Source organism: Mixophyes fleayi, chromosome 4 (assembly GCF_038048845.1).
Source record: "Mixophyes fleayi isolate aMixFle1 chromosome 4, aMixFle1.hap1, whole genome shotgun sequence".
Lineage (NCBI taxonomy): Eukaryota > Metazoa > Chordata > Amphibia > Anura > Limnodynastidae > Mixophyes > Mixophyes fleayi.
The window spans coordinates 4,238,849-4,261,174 of NC_134405.1; the positions used below are offsets into that span (position 1 = coordinate 4,238,849).

General features: G+C 44.4%; 2 protein-coding genes and 1 long non-coding RNA gene across 4 annotated transcripts in view; 1 reads left to right on the forward strand and 2 right to left on the reverse strand.

Moving 5' to 3' along the window:
- The window catches only part of EPO (erythropoietin), a 42,572-nt gene extending 28,373 nt beyond the window's left edge, over positions 1-14,199 (forward strand). The window contains exons 2-5 of the mRNA XM_075206170.1: positions 4,017-4,135; positions 9,560-9,634; positions 11,701-11,865; positions 13,846-14,199. Coding sequence (XP_075062271.1) covers positions 4,017-4,135; positions 9,560-9,634; positions 11,701-11,865; positions 13,846-13,989 — 503 coding nt within the window. The 3' untranslated portion in view covers positions 13,990-14,199. The remainder of the gene's footprint in view (positions 1-4,016; positions 4,136-9,559; positions 9,635-11,700; positions 11,866-13,845) is intronic.
- Positions 3,045-22,326, reverse strand: part of LOC142150963 (uncharacterized) — a 39,658-nt gene continuing 20,376 nt past the window's right edge. Inside the window, exons 2-3 of the long non-coding RNA XR_012691114.1 lie at positions 11,739-11,844; positions 3,045-5,009 (exon numbers count right to left, since the gene is read on the reverse strand). This is a non-coding gene — a long non-coding RNA (uncharacterized LOC142150963). The remainder of the gene's footprint in view (positions 5,010-11,738; positions 11,845-22,326) is intronic.
- Positions 16,175-21,474, reverse strand: LOC142150961 (integrase/recombinase xerD homolog). 2 transcript variants are annotated; one of them, XM_075206168.1, is made up of 2 exons: positions 20,801-21,474; positions 16,175-17,160 (listed from the first exon to the last, which is right to left on the reverse strand). In XM_075206168.1, the coding sequence occupies exons 1-2, from the start codon at positions 21,162-21,164 to the stop codon at positions 16,571-16,573; spliced, it is 954 nt and encodes a 317-aa protein (XP_075062269.1). In that variant the 5' UTR covers positions 21,165-21,474; the 3' UTR covers positions 16,175-16,570. The 2 variants fall into 2 exon arrangements, with proteins under 2 accessions (XP_075062269.1, XP_075062268.1); XM_075206167.1 differs by having other exon boundaries at positions 16,175-18,413.

Here is a 22,326-nt window from a genome sequence, read left to right on the forward strand (position 1 = left end):
GGGGCATTGTCATACTGAAACAGGAAAGGTCCTTACATAAAGTGTCGCCACAAAGTTGGAAGCACACAATTCTCTAGACAATGACTTTAGTCATTGTATACTGTAGTATTAAGATTTCTCTTCAGTGACACTAAGGGCCCCGGACCAAACCATGAAAACCAACCCCATTATTTGTCCTCCACCAAACTTTACAGCAATCTGTTAGGAAGCGTTCTCCTGGCATCTGCCAAACCTGGATTCATCTGTCAGACTGCCAGATACTGAAGTGTGATACATCCCTCCAAAGAAAGTGGTTCCACTGAGTACAATGGCGGCATGCTTTACAATGGTGCTCGCATATTTAAACCCACCCATTAAGCTCCCACAAACAGGTCTTGTGCTGATGTTGCTTCCAGCAGCATGGTGACAAGTGCTGCAATGGAGGACAGACGATTTTTACGTGCCACGCAGTTTAGCGCTCAATGGTCTCTTTCTGTAAGTTTGTGTGGCCTACTGCTCTGCTACTGAACTGTTGCTGCTCTAGATGTCTACACTTCACAATAGCAGCACTTACAGTTGATCGAGGCAGCTCTCGCAGGGCAAACATTTCACAAACTGACTTGTTGGAAAGGTGGCGTCCTATGACAGTGACACTTTGAATGGCACTGAGCTCTTCAGTACGACCCATTCCATTGATAATATTTGACTTTGGAGATTACATGACTGTGTGCTGGATTTTCTCCACCTGATAGTAATGGGTGTGGTTGAAATGGCCAAACACACATAATAGAAGGGGTGTCCGCATACCTCTGGCCAAGTAGCGCAGAGAGCTATCCTTATTGGCATGCCCACAGGTGAAAGTATACAGCATTTGGAGAGAGCTCGAAAATAGAACCCGCTTATAAATTTGTTGTTTTTTTCCTTGTATTCATTCATACTTGCTATTCCTGTTTTTATATATTTCTTTATTGTACTTGATTTATGAAGGGCATTTTAAATCATGGCCACTATTGATACACACTGATTGATTGGAGGAATAAGCCCTACATTTGTAGAGGACCCCATATAAGCTGGTCTAGGAAGAGTTTCTTAGCTGAAGGACAGAGTTCATAAACCTTTCTCTTATTTCCCTCCAGGAAGCTCTAAACTCACAGATTACTAGGAATCACTGTGTTGCAAATAGCAGGTTACTAATATGAAGGGTTAAAGAAACCATGGTCAAGGGCTCAACCTGTTATTGCAACTTACATAGAAAAACTACATCACATACATGACATTCTTACATTTCCATTATGTGAGACATTAAATGGAATTTCCAGATTTGTTCTACATTAATCCACCCTGCAAAGAATGAATGTGAATCAACCATATAATATAAGTCATGTGTTTCTTTAAAACTAAAAGGACATTTAAAGTATTTCAAATGGAAACAACCCTGAGACTATGTATTTAGGCTGTTTGTGTATTTTCTTTTGTATTTTCTCTTGAAGTGGACCCGAGAGGAGTCAGTATAGGTGTCTCAGGGTTAGATGTATAGATATCTCAGGGACATTGCTCGGTTAGTTTTGGTTTCAGCCCTGATTATGATCTGGCTGAGAGACTTTGATGCAAAGTGAAAAATTATTTCGGAATAATATTGAAGCGAGGTTTGTAATATCATGACATGTGCTTCATGGTGTTGAACAAAGATGACCAGTATATTATTTACATTTGAAATTTTCTATTGATTAATTTTTTTCCTTTATGGATTTATTGTTCAAAATCTTAATAGTGTTGAGTATTGTGTGCAATTATACATTGCTTACTCATACTTGGCTATTTTGCATTGAAGTACTTTCTTCAGATCAATAATCTAACATAGCAGGAAGAAATAGAGTTATTTTAACGTTAGGATTGAGGAAGCTGATTTGTGAATTTTGTCAGTGAATGAAGGTATTAATAGATGCAGTTTGTGAATGGAATGGATGGATGGATTAAGTATCCATTTTATTCATAAAGTAAAAGTCACACCATGTCCTGAAACATTTAATTCTTACACTTTATTGTGTGGCTATTCAAATATTGTGGGCTTCCAGAAGGGGCTAGTGATCCCTAACATACTCATGTCAGTATCAGTCGTACAGACCTGTTTTAGCAACTGTTCTATAGCTGGTTTAAAGCATTAATAGCTACACAACACAATCGCATGTCTGTCTTTTCATCAAAACCATCATAATGGTAATGGAATTTAACATTTTAGCTTGGGGATGGACTAGCAAAAAGAGCTGGACCTCAACGTCTACCCATCCAAACAAGATAGTTGTTCTCAACACTGTATGTTGATGTAGCAAAATGAAAACATGAGGTATTGGTTCATATTCTGATCAAAACATTTAAGCATGCATCCCAGTGTCAATGGTACCTCAATGTATGCAAGTCCAACAGGTCCTGATTTTAACTGCATTTTAATGGTGTTTGAAGCATGTAGGTCAGTGTAGGAGCTGCATATAATGAGGTGCCCTTAATGATGGGATGCTGTCTTAAATGTTTTGATCAAAATATGAACCAATACCTCATGTTTTCATTTTGCTAGATACCCACAGATATGCAGTGTTTGGGGACAAGCAGAGAAAACAACTGACATTTTGTTTTGTATGCGTATAAGGTTATATTGTCAAGCAGCTGGTACCATATATAATAGTGCGCACTTATTTCTTCTCTAACCATCCCATGGTGAAATTACAGCCCATTGTAAGAGAAGACTACTAGTGGTGTATTCTACTCTTCCAGTATGTAGCATGAGAACTGTTTGAGCTGAGAGAATGGAGCAAACTCTCTCCTTGAATTAGAGACACTTGGTAGAGAAGGTGTGGTGGTAGGATTCAAGATGTTATGTGTTGCTGTTGGTGGGAACTAAGTTCAGGGAAGGTTGTCTCTATTGGGCACAGATGTTGGTAACATGTACAGTCATGGCCAAAAGTTTTGAAAATGACACACGTATTGGTTCTCACAAAGTTTGCTGCTTCAGTGTTTTTAGACCTTTTTGTCAGATGTTGCTATAGTATACTGAAATACAAATACAAGCATTTCATAAGTATCAAAGGCTTTTATTGACAATTACATTAAGTTTATGCAAAGAGTCAATATTTACAGTGTTGACCCTTCTTTTTGAAGACCTCTGCAATTCGCCCTGGCATGCTGTCAATCAACTTCTGGGCCACATACTGACTGATGGCCGCCCATTCTTGCCTAATCAATGCTTGGAGTTTGTCAGAATTTGTGAATTTTCGTTTGTCCAGCTGCCTCTTGAGGATAGACCACAAGTTCTCAATGGGATTAAGGTCTGGAGAGTTTCCTGGTCATGGACCTAAAATTTTGATGTTTTGATCCCCAAGCCACTTAGTTACTACTTTTGCCTTATGGCAAGGTGCTCCATCATGCTGGAAAAGTCATTGTTCATCACCAAACTGTTCTTGGATGGTTGGGAGAAGTTGCTCTTGGAGGATGTTTTGGTATCATTCTATATTCATGGCTGTGTTCTTAGGCAAAATCACACACTCCATTGTCAATCTTCTGACATCATCAACACTTTTAGTTGCTCCTCGGATATCCCATAATACTAATGTTATGATGTTCTGGATGCTTGCAGCCAATCTCTGGTTCCTCTATGTTCTCATTTATAAGCACTGGTTCTGCCTATAGCTTATATCTGAGTGGTCTGGCTCATTGTAGTGTATAGACTTTGTCCTCAAATACCACAGTGATGAGCCTTTTGGGTCCTCATAGCAAGGACTCCGGATCTTTTATCTCCTTATATCCAATATCATACTCTTCATTTTGATCTTCTGACTTCCCAATACTAATCTTGATAACACAAGTGTGGATTTTCTGACTCCATAGAAATTGCATCCCTATGAATATTTCCTGTGCAGACTAACTTCTTACCAGTGTTCTGTGAGTTGTACCACATTTCACACTTGTGGAGAGTCCTATGCAAATAAACAACTCATTGCACATCCGACACAGCTGACATTAATATTGTGTGTTATATTTTACAGGTTTACTTATCCTGCTACAAATGTTGCTTGTTAATGTGAGGCTTGTTACTGCTTCCCCGACAGCCTGCGATATAGTGGATCAATTCATCCGATCTGCCATTGAACAGGAAAAAGTGATGGTGAGTTAATGTGGGGCTGTTTATCCATATAGAATTATAGCACTAATTATAGAGGAGTCATAAGACGCCATGGGGCGAGTTACAGAGAGCTATATGTAGTAACACGAGTTGTTATAATGAAGGCTTATGTCTTAGGTTGTATAAATAAGTAGATTATATTTTCAAAGACCTTGGGAGAAAAGTATTTGCATGCCATGCTATGTATAACATACATCCAGCTTCAGGACTCCAGGCTGTCCATTTTCAAAGTGAAAAAACCAGTCAGCTCTACTCTGATTATCAAATATAGCTTATACTCTGTCAACTACAAGGGGAATTTCTTACAAAAGAAGTCAATGTATGTTTTGTAAGGTTATAATCAGATCAATTTTAACATGTAAATATTAAACATGAATCCAAAGGACTTCATTCTTACATTATTTTGTAGAATAAAAGTACATTTTATTTTCCTGAACACTGGATCTAATAATTTTTGAAGGTTAACATCATCTTTATCATTTCATAGCAAATAAAATTCCACTGACACAACTTAAGCAGCCTACACATGCAATCATATGAATGAAACTGAACCAGCAAAATCTGGTAAAATATAAATATTGAGCTTGTGTAGAAAGGAAATTTGTTTAGTATTCAAAACTTGAGCAACCCTATTTCGGATGATCTGTAGATCCCCATCTTTTGTACGTTTCATAGAATATAACTGAGTAAAAGATCATCGCACGGGCATCTTAACGATTGTACATTAAACTACCTATCTGCTTTACTTACCTAATTACAGCTATGTTATGTAGCTGTAAAGGCTGCAAGGCCGGGGACGGCTTCTGCCAGCAAAAACCTTCTCACTCAGGCAAAAGGGGAACACGGGACAATCCCACTGCAATAATCAGCCAAGGTCACATGATGAGAATCTGAATGATGTTGGGTGAATGGAGCAGCGATAAGAGTTTGGCAGGTCCTATATTCTCAGAGGGAAAGGTTTTGTGCTGCAGCCAAAGAAAGTCCCCTGTAGCCCTACTAGCATTATGCCCGCACACGCTGACTGTACTTTATGTTGGAAGGTTCTATAGGAAACATTTGTAATACCTTGCCATAGATAATTGCAAAAAGACAGATTATAGGTGGATTTTCCTTTAACTGTGGAGAGGCCGAGTTTCAGTTTCCCCATAACTTTGCAATTTCTTTGGTGAAATAATAATGATGTATCCCAAAGCACCAACATGATTGCAGACAGTACATCAGGTTAGATACTACTCAAGTAAACATACAATGATTCTGTGACAGTATTTTGGAATAAATACATTGTATTTTCTGTTTAATATATATGGAAAAGCGAGGATCTTCTTTACGATAAATAGTTACTTCCAGAGATTCTAACAAGTACTTTTCTGTCAGGCTGATGCAATTACATGTTCTACAAACAAAAGTGCACATTTAGTTTCCCCCTTCTCTCTAACTAACAATGATCCTGAACAGTCCGTTGAAGGACATCAGAGAGACTGTGAGACCTATGGTCTAATCTGGATTTAATAGATGCTGACACTTTAGCTCTTAGACACAGCTTACACTGGATCCATAAGTCAAATTCGGGGAAAACCTGAACTAGGCCTTTTTCTATATCAGCAAGGTTATTTCTGTACATTTAAATCTGAATAAAAGATGAAGGCAGAAAATTGATAATTGCATTATATCCACAAAAGGTCAAAGTATCATCATCAGCAACATTTATTTATATAGCGCCATCATATTCCGTAGCACTTTACAACTGGGGTCAAATACAGTAATAAAACAATACTGGGTAATACAGACAGACAGAGAGGTGAGAGGGCCCTGCTCCCAAGCTTACAATCTATGGGACAATGGGGTTTGGATACATGAGGTTAAGTCTACATATTGCATATTGGTCCAGCCAGATTGCAAAGGATAAAAAGTGATTTGTATGTTATGTGATCCAGTCACACAGCAATGTTGGTCAGGTGGTCAGAGGGTTGTTGTCTTGTGTTAGCTGTGTAGAGGGTGGTAATAGGGTAACCTAGGGAGATTAAGAGGGTGATTGAGGAATATTATAAGCTTGCTTGAAGAGGTGGGTTTTCAGAGAACACTTGAAGGTTTGAAGACTAGAGGAAACTCTTACCGTGGGAGGGACTCTGCCAATTACATCATCAGGGTAGGAAGTGAACAAAACATTCCAGTGAGGTTAACAACTCCATCATCAGGGTGGGAAGTGAACAAAACATTCCAGTGAGGTTAACAACTCCTACAGCTCTGCCCTCTCACTCGCTAAACAATCTTTCTTTAAGTCCCTCATCTTCTCCCAATCCTCTAACCCCCGCCGCCTCTTCGCCACCTTCAGAACTCTCCTGGCCCCACCCCCTCCTCCCTGACTGCCTCCGACTTCGCCTCCTTTTTCTCCTCGAAAATTGAGGCCATCCGACTTGAAATCTCCTCCTCCGCTCTCTCGTCCACCCCCCCCACTCTTCCGTCCTCCCCCTCTAGCCACCTTCCCCTCCACTCCTTCCGCCCCACCACGGGCGAGGAAGTCCACTCTCTCATTTCATCCTCCCCCCCTCTACCTGTCCCCTGGATCCCATCCCCTCCCACCTTCTTTGCTCCCTTTCCCCCACCACCACCTGCTCCCACCTCGCTCACCTCTTTAATCTTTCCCTCTCCACCGGCATCTTTCCCTCCTCCTTCAAACATGCTCTCGTATCCCCCATCCTTAAGAAACCTAATCTTGACCCCACTTCTCCCTCTAACTATCGCCCCATATCTCTTCTCCCCTTTGCCTCTAAAATTCTCGAGAGGCTCGTCTGCAGCCGTCTCTCCTCCTACCTTTCTGAACACTCCCTCCTTGATCCTCTCCAGTCTGGTTTCCGTCCCCTTCACTCCACTGAAACTGCCCTGGCTAAAGTCACCAATGATCTCCTCTCCGCTAAAGCCAGGAGCCATATCTCCCTTCTCATCCTCCTTGATCTCTCAGAAGCCTTCGACACAGTTGAACACCACCTCCTCCTCCACACCCTCCAGTCCTTTGGCCTCTCCGGCCCAGTCCTGTCCTGGTTCACGTCTTACCTCGCTGACCGATCCTTCTCCGTCTCTGGGTCTCTCTCCCCCCCGTCCACCCTTCAAGTCGGGGTCCCTCAGGGCTCTGTTTTGGGTCCCTTACTCTTCTCTCTTTACACCTCTTCCCTGGGTGAACTCATCAGCTCCTATGGCCTCAACTACCACCTCTACGCTGACGACACTCAACTTTACATCTCCTCTCCTGATCTCTCTCCCTCCTTCCTCTCTAGGGTGTCCGCCTGCCTCTCTGCCATCACCTCCTGGATGTCACCTTGAGTCCTCAAACTTAACCTCGCCAAAACTGAACTCATAGTCTTTCCTCCCCCTCACACCTCGCCCCCTTCTGACTTCTCTATCACTGTCAACAACACCTATATCTCCCCTGTCCCCCAACTTCGCTGCCTCGGTGTCATCTTCGACTCCTATCTCTCCTTTGGCCCCCACATTCTCTCTCTTGCTAAATCCTGCCGCTTCCAGCTGCGGAACATCGCTCGCATCCGGCCTTTCCTCTCCCAAGATGCCACCAAATGTCTTATTCATTCTCTGATCATCTACCGCTTGGACTACTGCAACCTCCTCCTTACTGGCCTCCCCCTCTCTCATCTCGCTCCCCTTCGATCTGTACTTAACGCAGCCGCTAGGCTTATCTTCCTTTCTCGCTGCTCCACTTCCGTCTCCCCCCTCTACCTATCCCTTCACTGGCTCCCATTCCCCTACAGAATCCTGTTCAAGCTCCTCACTCTTACATACAAGGCCCTCGCCAACGCCACTGCACCCTAAATTTTCACCCTCCTCTCTATTCATGCTCCATCCCGCCCTCTCCGTTCTGCCAATGCCCGTCGCCTCTCATCCCCCCTGATCACCTCCTCCCATGCGCGTATCCAAGACTTCGCCCGCGCTGCCCCCTTCACTGGAACAAGCTCCCTCCCTCCATCAGAACGTCCCCTAATCTGTCCAGTTTCAAACGGGCTTTAAAAACCCACCTTTTTCTTAAAGCCTTTCAGTCTCCCACTTAACTTCCTACCTTTTCTTCTGCCTCTTCCCCTCTTTCCCCTTCCCTTATCCTCCATTCCTCCTTCTCTCCCCTGTGTCTCTCTGTCTGTCTACCCCACCCATTAGATTGTACGCTCCTTTGAGCAGGGTCTTCTCTCCTCCTGTCTTCACCACTTTTAACTCTGCTCTCCAGCTACCTCGCCCTCCTCCTCGAGGACCCTCTTCCCCTTGTCCCCTCTCGCTCCCTCCTCCCCCCTCTGGGGGTCTCCCTGTCACCCGTGCCCTCCCTCTTGGACTCTGTCTTAGGAGGACCTTCCCCTCTCCCCACCCCCACCCCCCTAGCTGTGCTTTGAGCTCACTGAGTTACTGTGCTTATTGTTTACTGTACTGTGCTGTCTCACCTCGTATTGTAATTTTGTTTGTCCCTGTACGGCGCTACGGACACCTAGTGGCGCCCTATAAATAAAAATTAATAATAATAATAATAACAACTCAAATCTGGTATGTTTTTGGCAAACTGAATATACTAAAATGAAGAGCAGGTTCAAAAGTTGATACCAGAAGAATTTGTTTGCCATTTCACAAATGTAAATAGTTTTGAAGGTTATAACTGACCAGGCTCTGTAAAACATTTGTTGTTGGGAATCTCACCTCTCTGACAGACGGCACTTTTTAACCATGCCCCCACCACCCACGTTATGCACTAAACATCAAAGGACACATTTACAAACAGCGTAAATTCTCTTTGGTGATGACACATGCCTTCTTTGTACCTGTTCATAAGGGTAATCGCAGGAATTTGTAGGGTAAGATAGCACTGCCGCACTGGACGCATATGGGGTGTTCTCCACTGTTTGCCGTTTAGGCGCATGAGCGCGTCTACTATTGTTCTTTGTTTTGCATGACAAGTTTATTACAACGTGACCAAATAAAAACTTTAACACCATCACAGAAAAGTGCAACATGTAATTAAAGACTAATTAGAGGCTAAGCCAGGCAGTATTAGGAGACAGACTGAAAAGTTTATACATTGATGGTTATAAAGTGGTTGTAGTGAAGTCTTCACTCTTCTCACCATGAAGTTCCATGGGCCATGAAGTGGACGTGAACCTTGCACTAAGGGTGTGACTACTGCAGTGCGAGTCAGTGTGTCTTCTGTGGTTTTGCAATCTACATAGTTATTTAAAAACACCCCCTTCTTTTTACAGTACTACATCCATTCTGTTTATTTCTGCAATACACCCCTCACTACAAGTACTAATACTGATTCATTAGAAAGAGATAGGTGAACTGAATAGTTATACAGACTAAATATCATATTGCACTGCTTTCAATTCATTGTTATAGGCTCATCCTTATTCTCCTATATAGAAAGTCCTGTGTCCGTTCCCCGAGGACATCACTGTGCCAGACCCCAGTATGAACGCGGAGTGGCGTAAGCTACAGGTATGAAGAACCTTTACGTAAACAAGTATTTGTAACAATTATAGAACACTAACTACAAACAATTGTGCAATGGCTGTATTTTAATTTTTGACTGAGTGAGGACAACATTGAGTAAGATGCAGTCATTATGTTTAACATATAGTTATCAGTGCGGGAGAAGATGGCCGTACCAGTCAGTCGAATGATGGATAAAGATAGAGAAATATATGGAGTCACTTCTTAGGACATTGAGTAACCATGTTCTGTCAGTACAGACTGTATGGACTGAAATTGTGCAGGATGGACGCAGTGCGATTCTTCCACAAGTCACTCAACTGATTGATGGTGGGGAAAATGCTGTCTAAGGTGTTATTCCAGAATATCCCATGAATGATAAGTAGGGTTCGGATCTGGTGACTGAGAATGGATAACATCAGTGCCATGCTCGCCAAACCATTGGGCGAACACACATGCTCTGTCATTTTATAAGACACCCCTCCAATCAGGAAGAAATGCTCTTACATGGGGGTAAATGTGATCACTCCGTACAATTAGGTCACAATTAGCATTGTTTTCTAACAATACGACGACACCCAAACCAAGCCAGGAATATGCCCCCCATTACAGAATCCAGAACTCAGGGCTGTATAGGTTGGTGCCAGACATGCACTTGTCCATTGGTGGAGATCATTGTGAAGGACGAGTCATCTGACCAGACCACCTCCTTCCACTGCTCAGTAGTCCATGACCTGTGCTCCTCGTACATTACCAGGTGTGAGCCATTTACGCACAACAACTTATATCTTATTCTGCACTTTAAAGCAATGCATTATTTATTATTGAGCTCTCGCCCACTAGCATCCTGCTGATGATTCCCTCTGAGATCTGTGCTGGCATCACCTTAGACACCTTTGTTCATGAAAACTTTGAGCAAGTTAAGCTTTCCTGGACACTGAAGCCCCAACAACCACCCCGCTTTCAAAGTCATGAGGTCCCCTCTTGCCATAGAGATGGGCATCCAGAGCAGTCCAGCGTTTTCATACATCCTGACAATGCTGGGGTGTTATTAGGTTAAGTAACTCATGAGCTTCACCTGTGTAGAAGTTCTCACTCTTAATATTCTGGCTATCCCTCGTTTACCCAGGTCTTTCCAGTCTGTTGGGGGTAGGGACGTAAATAAAGTATTTATACTGGTATTGTATTATTTTATTTATTTGTATATAATATTAATGGGTAAACTGGTAGAGGGGAGAACTATCTTCAGCAATGGAAGATTATATGTAACAGTGATTTAGTGATATGGAAATCATCAGATCAGAGACTCTCCTGGTAAAAAAAAACCATCAAATTAAAATAAAACAAAATTTGGGGAAAAAGAAACCTACAATATCCACCGCCCTCCCCAGAATAGCATCACTGCTTTCAGGAAAACTGGTCAATCTTCAATAATGTATGGTTTGGCATTGTAACCCACTAGGTTATTTTACCGTAATCCTCACATTAACAATATTATATCTGAAGATGTGTAACAAAGACATGTTACAAATGTGCTGTGTAGAGGGGGCTTAGTGTGAGTGCAGGATCTAACGTCAGAAAGGAGGTGGCAATAGGATGGAGCTAATTACCACAATGGCGTCACTTCCCCTGATGACAGTGACATGGGGACAGGAAGGCATATGACGTTGTCACTTCAAAGTCAAGCAGACAGATGCTAACAGCTTTCAATAAAAACAAGACTGGGAGAATCCAGACTTACATAATAATGTTCTCTATGTCTATCAGACATCTGTGAGCTCCACTGAGGCTGGCACTGATGTGCATGGTTATATCCTGGGAAGATCACTGTGTATTATGGAGGCGTTATGTAAATAAAGGTTAATAATAATATTCAGGAGCACTACAATGTGTATCTACAGAGCAGAACTATGTTATTCTTTAATAATTCTGTCCCAACATAACCCATTCATTAAATGTTTCTCACCTAGTGCAATTTCTTTTTGTCATAATCTGATTAACCTTTAGCACAGCTACAAAGGAAATACCTATAACATACATACAAATAACAGTACCATCTGCTTTTCTCGTAGATATCTGAACAGGAAGTCGAGGTTCAACAAGGACTTACCCTAATTCTTAATTCTGTGCCGAAAGTAATGGCGTTCATCTCAGAGTGCAGATTAGAATGGTCACCACAGAAATTCTCCAGCGACGTGCGGACATTAAACAACATCCTGGAAAGAGTCAATACAAAGGTTAGTTGGCGTTTGCCTGCTTGCAGAACGTTCTGCAGTATTCATTAAAGTTTTTATAGCCAACCAAGGTTGTGATGTATTATTATCCTTTGTTTATAAAGCACTGACATATTATGCAGACGTTGAGGAGATTGAAACTTGCTTTATAATTTACATTGTTTGCACTCTTAGGGGCATATTCAATTCTCGTCGGAAATGCCGAAAATCTCGCGGTCCGCGCACGATTACCGTTATTACGGTACCGTTGTTACGGTAATCGTGCGCGGAAAAAACATTAATACGGTAATTTACTCGCTGGATTTCAGCTCGCGGCTCCCTGAGCAGTGAGCTGAAATCCAGCTATTACCGTTTTAACAGTAATAGTATTTCCGCAGCGCGGAAAAACAACAATTGAATATGCCCCACAAATTTGTATTTAATGTTGTCAGCTGAAGACATTCAACAATTTTATTTACACTGTGCCAACAAATAAAGCAATGATAACAATATAGAAATATACATGGGAGAAGACAATTAGTGGGCCCTGCTTACTATAGCATATAGGCTAAAGAAAAGGTGTTAATTGAAAGGAAAGGTACCTGTTTTACACGGTGGACTGGAATAGATAAATAGATAGATATTCTGTGGATTGCTCTAATATTTTAATCAGGATTGCTAGTCTGTTATGGGTTTTTTTAAGCCTTTCTCCAAGAAGCTGTTTCATTACGAATTAGTAACAGATTTTGGTCCCAAGTCAATAAACCATGTCTCTGTCTTGGATTAGTAATTGTCCAGTCCTCTCCACACTTAAAAATTCACAGCTCGTACAACTCTGTGAATCCCCCCGTATAGAGTCTAGTACATGCTGGTGGCCACTAATTTTCAAACAGTACTAATTAGAAATAACTCACATATTACAAAGTCCCCAGAATCATCGGTTATCAAAACCGCAAGAGTAAGGCTGGGTGCACACTACAGAAACTTTCTCCTGATGCGCCACCGTTAATGATTTTACCAACGACTGAAAGTCCCAATGAGCAGCCGATCCATGTGTACACACCAACACCATTTATCTTCAGATCTGTGCTCTTCATCCGTCATAATCATCTGCTGAAAAGATCGTGGTCCTGTAAACTCTATGGAGATCTGCCTACACTGTTGGTCGCGAGTGCGTACACACTTCCACATTTGCACAACATCGTTGACAGCAATTTTTAGTCAGTTTAGTCAAATTAAACGATATGATGAGTTTTGGAATGATAATTGTTCACTGTTGGAGCGTACACACTAATGTGATATCGGACCTAACGGTCATTTATCGTGTGATTGGCAGGATAATCAGGTGAAGACTCTATAGTGTGCACCCAGCCTAAAAGTCCGCATCCCATTTTATGAAACATCCATCCTGTCTTTCCCATTTCAACTACATCACCTTGTTTTTATAGATTGGTGGAGTTCAACTATTTCTTCTGAAGACATTTGATTGAGATTGTTAAACTTTATTACACAATAGGAGCGAAATTAAAACCATGCCCCTTAATTAATGGACTCCAATCAATTCTTATGAATACACACTATTGAGATTGTGTTGTTGCTTGTTGGAAAACTATTATTTTATGTTTGAGACAAAATAGATCGGCAGTGGTTTGGTGATATTTTTATCTTTTAAATATTTAAATAATAAAGTAGTACATTTTATTAGGCTTTTTCTGCTCTAGGCTATAGACATACTTTATCCATCCCCTTGGTTTTCTCGCCTATAGTATAGGAGCAGGGTATCGGAGGACATTTCTTAATGCTTTTCCCATCTGTAGTACAGGACTATTATAGCCTTATTATTTAGGACAGGACATCCCTTGTACATACTATTTATAGTACCCAACTACAATATGATCTGAGTCTCGGTTTAAAGGGTCAAGTTTCCGTATTTTATTATATAAACCACTGATTTACGGTCTGTTTTACAATGTGTAATATTTCCTCTGTCTTTACTTCCTTTAGACCGAAAGACATATTTCACAGAGACAAATAAGAACTCTTGCTGTACGGACTTTCAAACAATTCTTCGCTGTTTACAAAAACTTTTTACAAGGAAAATATAAGACTCTACTACTATCCGGATGTAAAAGGGCTCAGCACAGATGACGCCACCGCCCCTATTCAGCCACCGATAATCCACTCCACACAGTACGGACTGTTACTGGATGTAACGGTCATATGAAGGACGACTGTTTTGTTTTCAATGCTTGTTTAATTAAAGGTGAAAATAAGGACAAGATAGTTTATATTTGATATTAAGTTAAAAATGTAAAGATTTCTATATATTTATCTTTTTAGGTCAAATAAATATATTTTCTGGTGTTTCTGGTGGTGTTTATGAAGAAAAGTGAATGTATAAAAACATGGGTAGTTTGTTGGGATAAAACTGGTATCTGCTTGGTCATTTATCTTGCTTATAACAGTTGCAGTTTAGAATGAAAGGAAATAAAGGAAAAGGACAATATGACGTCTCAGGGCAGAATTCCCAGCCGTACTCTGGCTCCAGAGAACACCAGAGAGATGACGCCAATCTTTCTGCCACTTAGTTTTTTCCTGTTGAAGATGCTGGGCTGTGAGCTGTCTCCTATCGGCGTTATGCCACTTCCTAATAAACATACAGAGACAGTCACATCACAGACACCAATCTGAGCACAGACCCAGCATGCAGACGGAGGGGCTACTTATTACAGGACCTTAAGAACCTCATATATATGCTGAAAGGTGACTGGCTCAGAATACACCAGGGGCTGGAAAAATTAAGGAAAGTAAAGCAAAAAAAGGGAGTAACTTTGCACCTTGGTAAAACCATGCTGCATTGGAGGGGAGGTAAATGTAATATATGGGGACAGATTTATAGTTGGGGTAGGGCATGTCCAAGACCAACTTCAAATTTCAGTGTAAAAATAAAGCTATCAAGTATTTGTGTCCTACATGAAAACACTGCCAGTATTTTACTTGAGAAAAAACAAGTCCTCGCTCGGTATATCCCACATTGTATATTGTACCAGCTTTGTGGCAATATAAATACCCATATATGTATACAAAACAAAAAGCAAAAAGACAGTTGTCAGTGCTTATCCTTTACACTACATATCTGTGTATCTAGCAAAATGAAAACATGAGGTATTAGTTCATATTTTGATCAAAACTTTTAAGCCTGTATCCCAGCGTCAATGGCAAATCATTATATGTAGTATTTTACTTACATGCAAAATAATAAACTATTAACACCCCTTGTATTGTAACATGGTTTGTCCAGGAACAAAGTTACTCCTTTGCCTTACTCTCCTTAATGATTCAGGCCCCGTGTGATTATTTCTATCTTCAAAAGAACTGCAGAAGGAAAAGTATTCATCAGATATCACCACTGTACTATAAACTAGATCACAGCATATCTCCAAAACCTAGGCTTGATATTCACTAGAGGTACAATCAGTAATGAATGAAGATAATTGTTAGTGTAGGCACCGCGTGAGACCGATAACACTGCTCAACCATGGTTTTGTTAAATGAATAATTTTGAGTGACTTTTATGTAGTTATGTGTGGATTCAAAATATGGGGACAGAATTTGTCCTAAGGGCTTCATTTTTTTAACCGACATATTTGTCTTTTAAAATTATACATTTTGCTCAAAACAACCTGGTGTATTAGTAATTTTTTTACTTTTTAAAATAATTTATTTTTGCTTCATGACTTTCATAATGAGCAAGCCATCATGGTTAATGCATTAGCCATTCCATATGAATCATTGATTTGTGTATAAGCAGAAAATAAAGTAGATAAATCTGCTGTGTATATGATGAAACTGTACGAGTCACTCCTCTATTTTCAGTTTATATGTATACGGTGTTCATACTTCCACAAAATGCATTGAAGTTGTATAAATCATCCAATTTTTGTTACGAGTGCAGTGAATAAACCTTCAAGTCACAAAGAAGAAACATTACTCCTTTGGTAAGCAAATCGTATGAGCTCCACTTGGATGTAAAATTGGAGATCAGGACAAATCTTGGGCCCCTCATATCTGTTGTGCTTTGTGTGTAACTGCTTAATAGTTGGCTGAATGGTAAATCTCATCACATGCCATTTGCAGTTCCCATGGTATGGAGAGAACCGGAAGACCAGTCCACAGACTGATAGTTTTGTATCGCAAAAATCAGTGGAATCACAAGTAAGTTTAAGAATTCAGTTAAATAGCCTGATATAAAAGTCTTATGTCTGATACCTTAACCTCTTTACCTCCTTCATCTTAGCACTTATAACCTGAATTAATGACACGAGACCTGAAATAGGGCACAAATAAATGATTTATTCATAAACATGGTGGAGGTGAAATAAGCAGTCAGTCCGACGTGTGCCAGGCAAAACCCAACTGTCCTAGCATATCCTTAGGACTACAAACTGGGGAACAACCAAACCCCTGGGTTCAAGTGGGGGACCAACCAATCAAACCCCGGGCGCACATATCTACCTGGACGGGGCACCACGTCCTGAATCTACCGAACCCGCCCCTCCTCTGGGCTATACTGGAAGCAACCACAGGGCAGCCCACAAGGGCGGTGCCTGAAACCGAGACTAATAGCCGATTCACTCGAAGGGAGGCGGGTTCACCATGCCCAATACCGTAATGTGGGCCCAAACCACTGGCCGTCGACTGCACTGCTTTTCCGGCCACGCCCGGATCCCTAGGATCCGCGGCCCGCCACCATACTAAAACCTTCTGATGCTAAAAACACATAGATATCCCGAACAAAAATAACCATGCCTTCATCGCTCAAATGAACTCCGTCCCCCCTATATAGCGAGGGGCTCTGATAACGAATACTCGGGTGTACAATCCGCCAACCACCCATGGAACGTAAAAACCGTGAAACCACCGAATTAATTTTCCTCCTTACTCCATCAGCAACACGCCCTTCAGGAAACGCACGCCAAGCCATCCTTGGCACAATATCCGACCAGCAAATGACAAGGGAAGGCCAAGATGCTTGCACCCAAGCCAAGTCCTCCTGGATACGCAAAATCAAATCCACCGACTTGCACCCTCCTATGTCATTACCACCCAGATGAATAACTAGGACCTGGGGTACCCCTTGAACGACAACATAACTACTCAGGAGATGCCGAAAACCAGACCATCTAAGACCTCTACGACCTATCCACTGCACTACCATTGCCCCCTTAAACAGAGAAGTATCCTTAGCTGCCCTGTGCAATCGAGCCCAGTGAATATAAGAGTGTCCCAGCACCCAGATGCGCAGCGGGGTCCGATGGTCTGTAGGGTGGAGAAAACCAAACATTAGTCAACAGCAACCATACGTGTTCATACATCCAGGAAACGGAACTCAGAGAGCCCCTATGATGTTGAAAATTTGAACTTGACAAAACCACAGAAAGCACAAGAGCTAACAAATGCTCAGCACACCAGACACAAACACCCAAGAACACGCCCACACCGACAAAAGAAGGAAAAAGGTTTTGGGCGGAGGCACAGACGAAGGTGAAACCATAAAACCCAGTGGGAAAAAAATGGAGAAAGCCCTTCGAGCCCGACCTCCAAAGGCCCGAGCAAGTCTAAGACCTGTGCCACCACCGCAGGAGATAGATAGGTAAAAGATAGGAAGATTTAGGTAAGGAGAGCAGGACGAACATAACGCTTATATACCTTGGTTTTCCACCTGCCAACACCCTGTATGGCCCGTTCTGATGCCCCAGCCAAAGCTGCAGACGTGGCAGCACCAATTCTGAATGAATGAGTGCCGAACTGGGATCCGTCCAAGCCCAGCTTAGACAATGTACGCTTAAACACTGCCGTAAACTGGTACCGGGTGAGGGGGGTACCATCACCATGCACCAGCCACGGAATTGCAGACACAGGACGAATAACAGCAAATTTGTTCATAATAACAACAGGGCAAACTAAGAAACCCACCTTTGGGGCCAATGTAACCCACTGCCCTCTACCTAACTGGTCAGACTTTGATCTCCTGATTTTACAACATACTGAGGAAGGGGAAATAATAACATGCTGCGCCAACATTCCTGACAAAGGACAAGACTTAGAAGAGGCCACTACCTCACTTACTCTAAACGCTCCAAAATAAAGCATGACAAATGCTGCGCGAAATAAGGCTGTCTCAAATGCATCACGTGCTACTTCCTTAATAGCCCCCAGCAATTCCGTCAACAAAGCCTCACCGATGGGCCGTCTTCCATCCGGAAGCGCAGGGCGCTCCCTCGCCCAACCCTTTAATGCTTTGGCTATAATAAAACTTTTCGTGTAATCGACCTCATTCCTAAGCCTGGTAAAAAAGGATATCCCGGCCAAAGCCCATGACACTGCCGCTTTGGACTTACCGGACTTGAAACCTGCCCAAATATACGCTAGCATTAGCTGATGCACTGAGGCCACTGACTCGCGCCCCTGGTCCCGGAACGCACACCAGTCATGCCAAGCCGACCGATACTTCTCCCTGGTAGCGGGTGCCAATGATGATTCAGCCAGACCCTCTACTCCGGCTTGACAATCTGCCAGATATAAGTGGGACAAGGTGAACCCGACAGGGATGCCTGAGGTGCCAAGGCTCGAAATTTCTCCCATTCCCCCCTAGATAATGAATCTGCCAGCGCATTATCCACCCCAGGAACATGTTGCGCCCTGAAGCTAATGTCATCGACTAAACACCTCCATACTAATCTCCTCAAAAGTGTGATGACCGGCTGAGAGGTGGCCTTCTGCCGGTTGATTACTTGCACGACACCCAAATTGTCACACCAGAAAACTATCTGTTTCCCTACTAATCTGGGGGCCCACAATTCAAGGGCGACTATGATCGGGAAGATTTCTAACAGCAACAGGTTAGCAGTCCAGCCGGCCTGCACCCATTCTTCTGGCCACCGCTCAGCGCACCAGTCACCTGTGAAATATGCCCCGAAGCCCACACCCCCTGCCGCATCAGTATGTAGCTCCAGCTCCTTACTAGACACAGGGAGAGAAGGCCACAACCTAACCCCGTTAAAATCCCGCAGGAAAAGATCCCAAACTGCCAAATCCGTCCGGATTTCGGCAGATAGCAGTACTCGACAGTGAGGTCCCTTACGCCCTGACGTTGCCCTTTCCAGCTTCCGACAGAACACACGACCCATTGGAATTACCCGACAGGCGAAGTTAAAAAATCCCAGTATAGACTGAGTCCTTTTCAATGACATCCCTTCAGACCCAAGCGCCACCCCTATAAGCTCCCGCAGTTTCACTACCTTCTCTATTGGAAGCCTACAAAGACCCAAGACCGTATCGATCTCGATGCCTAAATACGCTAAACGGGTAGTAGGACCCTCAGTTTTATCATGCGCGACCGGGACACCAAGTGACTGAAAAAGAGCCCTAAGTGAAAACAAAACATCCCCACAGGTGGGTCCCTGGCTTGGGCCACTACAAGGAAGTCATCCAGATAGTGTGCCACGCCCTGGTGACCGGTTCCGGCACAAACGCACCAGTGTAAAAACGTGCTAAAACACTCGAAGAAGGAGCATGAAACTGCGCACCCCATAGGGAGGCATTTATCCACATAGTAACCATCGCTCAGATGGAAACCCATGAAAGGGAACGAGTCCGGGTGCAATGGAAGAAGCCGAAAAGCCGACTCGATGTCGACCTTCGCCATCAAGGCCCCGGGCCCAAAAGATCTCACCATCTCCAGCGCCTCCTCAAAAGACTGATACACTACCCTGCAGAATTTTTCCGGGATGGCATCATTAACCGATGCACCCTTTGGGAAAGAGAGGTGCTGAATTAGGCGAAACTTCCCCGCAGCCTTTTTAGGAACCACCCCTACCGGTGACACTACCAGGTTCCGATAAGGAGGGTTCGCAAAAGGCCTAACCATCCGCCCAAGCGCCACCTCTTTACGCACCTTCTCCGCCAAGATTTCGGGGAACACCGTCGCAGATTTTAGGTTAACCATCGAGGCGATCTCGACAGACCCCTCGATAGGTAACCAAAAACCATGCCTAAAACCCTCCCGTAAAAATTCCGCAGCCCATCTTATTGGGTAGCGTTCCAGCCAACGGCCGAGATTGACCACGTTAATTGGCGACGCGGCTTTCCGCAGGTCCGGAAGCCGTTCGACTTCCGTCGCCACCCCCTCCTCGACTCTGCCTGTCACAAGTCTTAGCTGGGTGACCTCCACCGCAGCGGGTGCAGGTGTGTGAGAACCTACACGCCGCTCTGCTACCCTCAAAGGGCGCTGCACCCCTGCCGCGCCCCGACGGCCGCCGCCAACCTGAACCCTGTGAAGACTCTCCCCCGCCATCTTGGGACACCTGTAACCATACCTCCACATCCTTGAATCCCAACATGAGGCTCGCATGTCCATCATATTTCTCCCGAAAAGCTTCATCATAGGCCAGCCATACCCCGGGGCGTGATGATGCACACATCTCGTGGATCATGTGTAAATATTTCAACATGTCCATCCACTCTGTAGGGCGCGTTTCTAAATAACACGCCGCAAAAAGGTAGGCCCCCGTAAGCCAGTTCTTGTATGACCTATAACTCGTCTCCCCAGCGCCACCCCGTGTGAGGGCTTGGGCTACCGCTTTTTTCCCCTTATTGGTCATAGCGAACATGTCAATGAGTCGGCCTTTACGAATTCTGTCTCTGACTACCATTCTAACCCCTTGCAGTATCCCGGTACTAGCACAGCGCAGCTCCTCGTCACCTGTAAGACGGGAACCTCTTGCCTGCCTTAAACGCCCGTCAGCCGGCCTAGCCCCAGCGCTCGGTACAAAATGCTTGCGCAATTTCTTAATCAGTTTCTTGGAGGAAGACCCAGACATATCTGAACCCGTACTAGAGCTATAACAATCGGACCACACGGATTGCACATCAGGTACAGCAGACAAATCACGCTCACCTGCCAACGCCGAACCAGTCTCAGAACCCTGCGTCCAGCCTTCGTCCCCGGACCATGCCTGGTGACGGCCGACTTGCTCCACTCCAACGAAACGCTCCTCCTCATACCCACCGGCCACTGCTGAGAAAGAAATGTTACTACCAGAAGCTTGAGACTGGGAACCACGGGACGTTGCTCTATGCTCTCTGCCATGATCTGAACTCACCCCCTGACCCAGCTCCCAGCCCGACACTTCCCTATAATTCTCCGCCCCCAGGGACTCACTCACAGGAACACCCCCATCGTGTGACTCGCGCCGCTCGTCCGAGCCGTGCGTGCCTCTCCTATGCCCAGACCAGGACCGTTGCCCTGGGCTCCTACCCATGACCTGAGACCCCGAAGAACCCCGCACCTGACCCCTATGTTCCCCGGAGACTGAGTGACAGGACCCCCCTCTTCCCACCGGGATGCCCCTAACACCAGAACCCCCAGGGGCCACTGATGCCTCCCCCCGAACCACACTGTTGCCCCTGCTATGAACCCTATGTGCCGCTGAACCTGCTGAGGCACGATCTGCCTCTGCATTCTGCCCCCTTACCGGGCCCAAACTACTCCTGCTACCCCTGATGACTGAACTGGCTCCCACTATGCCCGTTGAGGAGCTATCTGCCGCTGGAACCCGGGATAATTGGAGAGGAGGGAGTCACCCCCCCTCAGGACCAGGATGCCCGCCCGCCCTAACATGGCCGCCATGAACCCGCTGCCCGCGGGACTGCTGAACTCTACCAGCAGCGGGTGGAGGGCCCCCCGCCGCTATACTACCCCCCGAGGACCACCTGTCTCTTCTGGATGCCCTCTGCCCGGGAATAACAAGCCCGCCAGCCACCGGAGGAACCGCCGCGTGAGCTGACCTCGACCGGAAGTGACGGCCGTCACTTCCGGTTCTGCGACCCCCGCTAACGCCACCATAACCCTCGGCGGATGCCCGGGCAGGAGGAACCCTCAGCCTGCCACTGAATCTCCGTGCAGGTGAGGGAGGGGAACCGCTGGGCCTAGCGGAGGAAGGAAGGGGACCAACACCCGCCATTACCGCTGGGGGATACACCCGGGGAATTGGAAGGGAAATTGGGCCAAAATGAAACCCCACCAAAAACGTGAGGGGGGTGGTTAGCGGGAGAGGGGGGGGGGGTAAGACGGGGGCTAGTAAAGAAGGGAGAAAAAGGAGAAGGTTGAATTTCGTAAAAGAAAAAGAAACAGAGGGTTGAGCAAATTAGGTGAGAATGACAAACACGCTAGTGGGAAAAGCAAGAGAAAAAAGGGGAGTACAAGCAGGAAAAAACAGGAGACAGAGAGGGGGAATCAGATACTTATCAGGATCCACGTCTGCACGCTGCAACTTCCAACTGCCAAGGACTGAGCAAACTCCGCCCATCCAACTTATAGTCCTAAACCCCTCCCCTATGACACCAGATGGGCGTACCCAAAGATTAACTGTTAACACTCCAGAGAATAGCTCAGTTAAAGATACAGCAAAGCTTTTATTATCC

What these genes read in the sequence shown, in the direction of transcription:
- LOC142150961 (XM_075206167.1), bottom strand. Translation starts at nt 21,164, where the DNA reads ATGGGTAGGAGCCCAGGGCAACGGTCCTGGTCTGGGCATAGGAGAGGC. An exon ending in GACTGGTTCGGCGTTGGCAG is followed by an intron (nt 18,414 to 20,800) that starts GTGAGCGTGATT and finishes TATATCTGGCAG; the next exon opens with ATTGTCAAGCCGGAGTAGAG.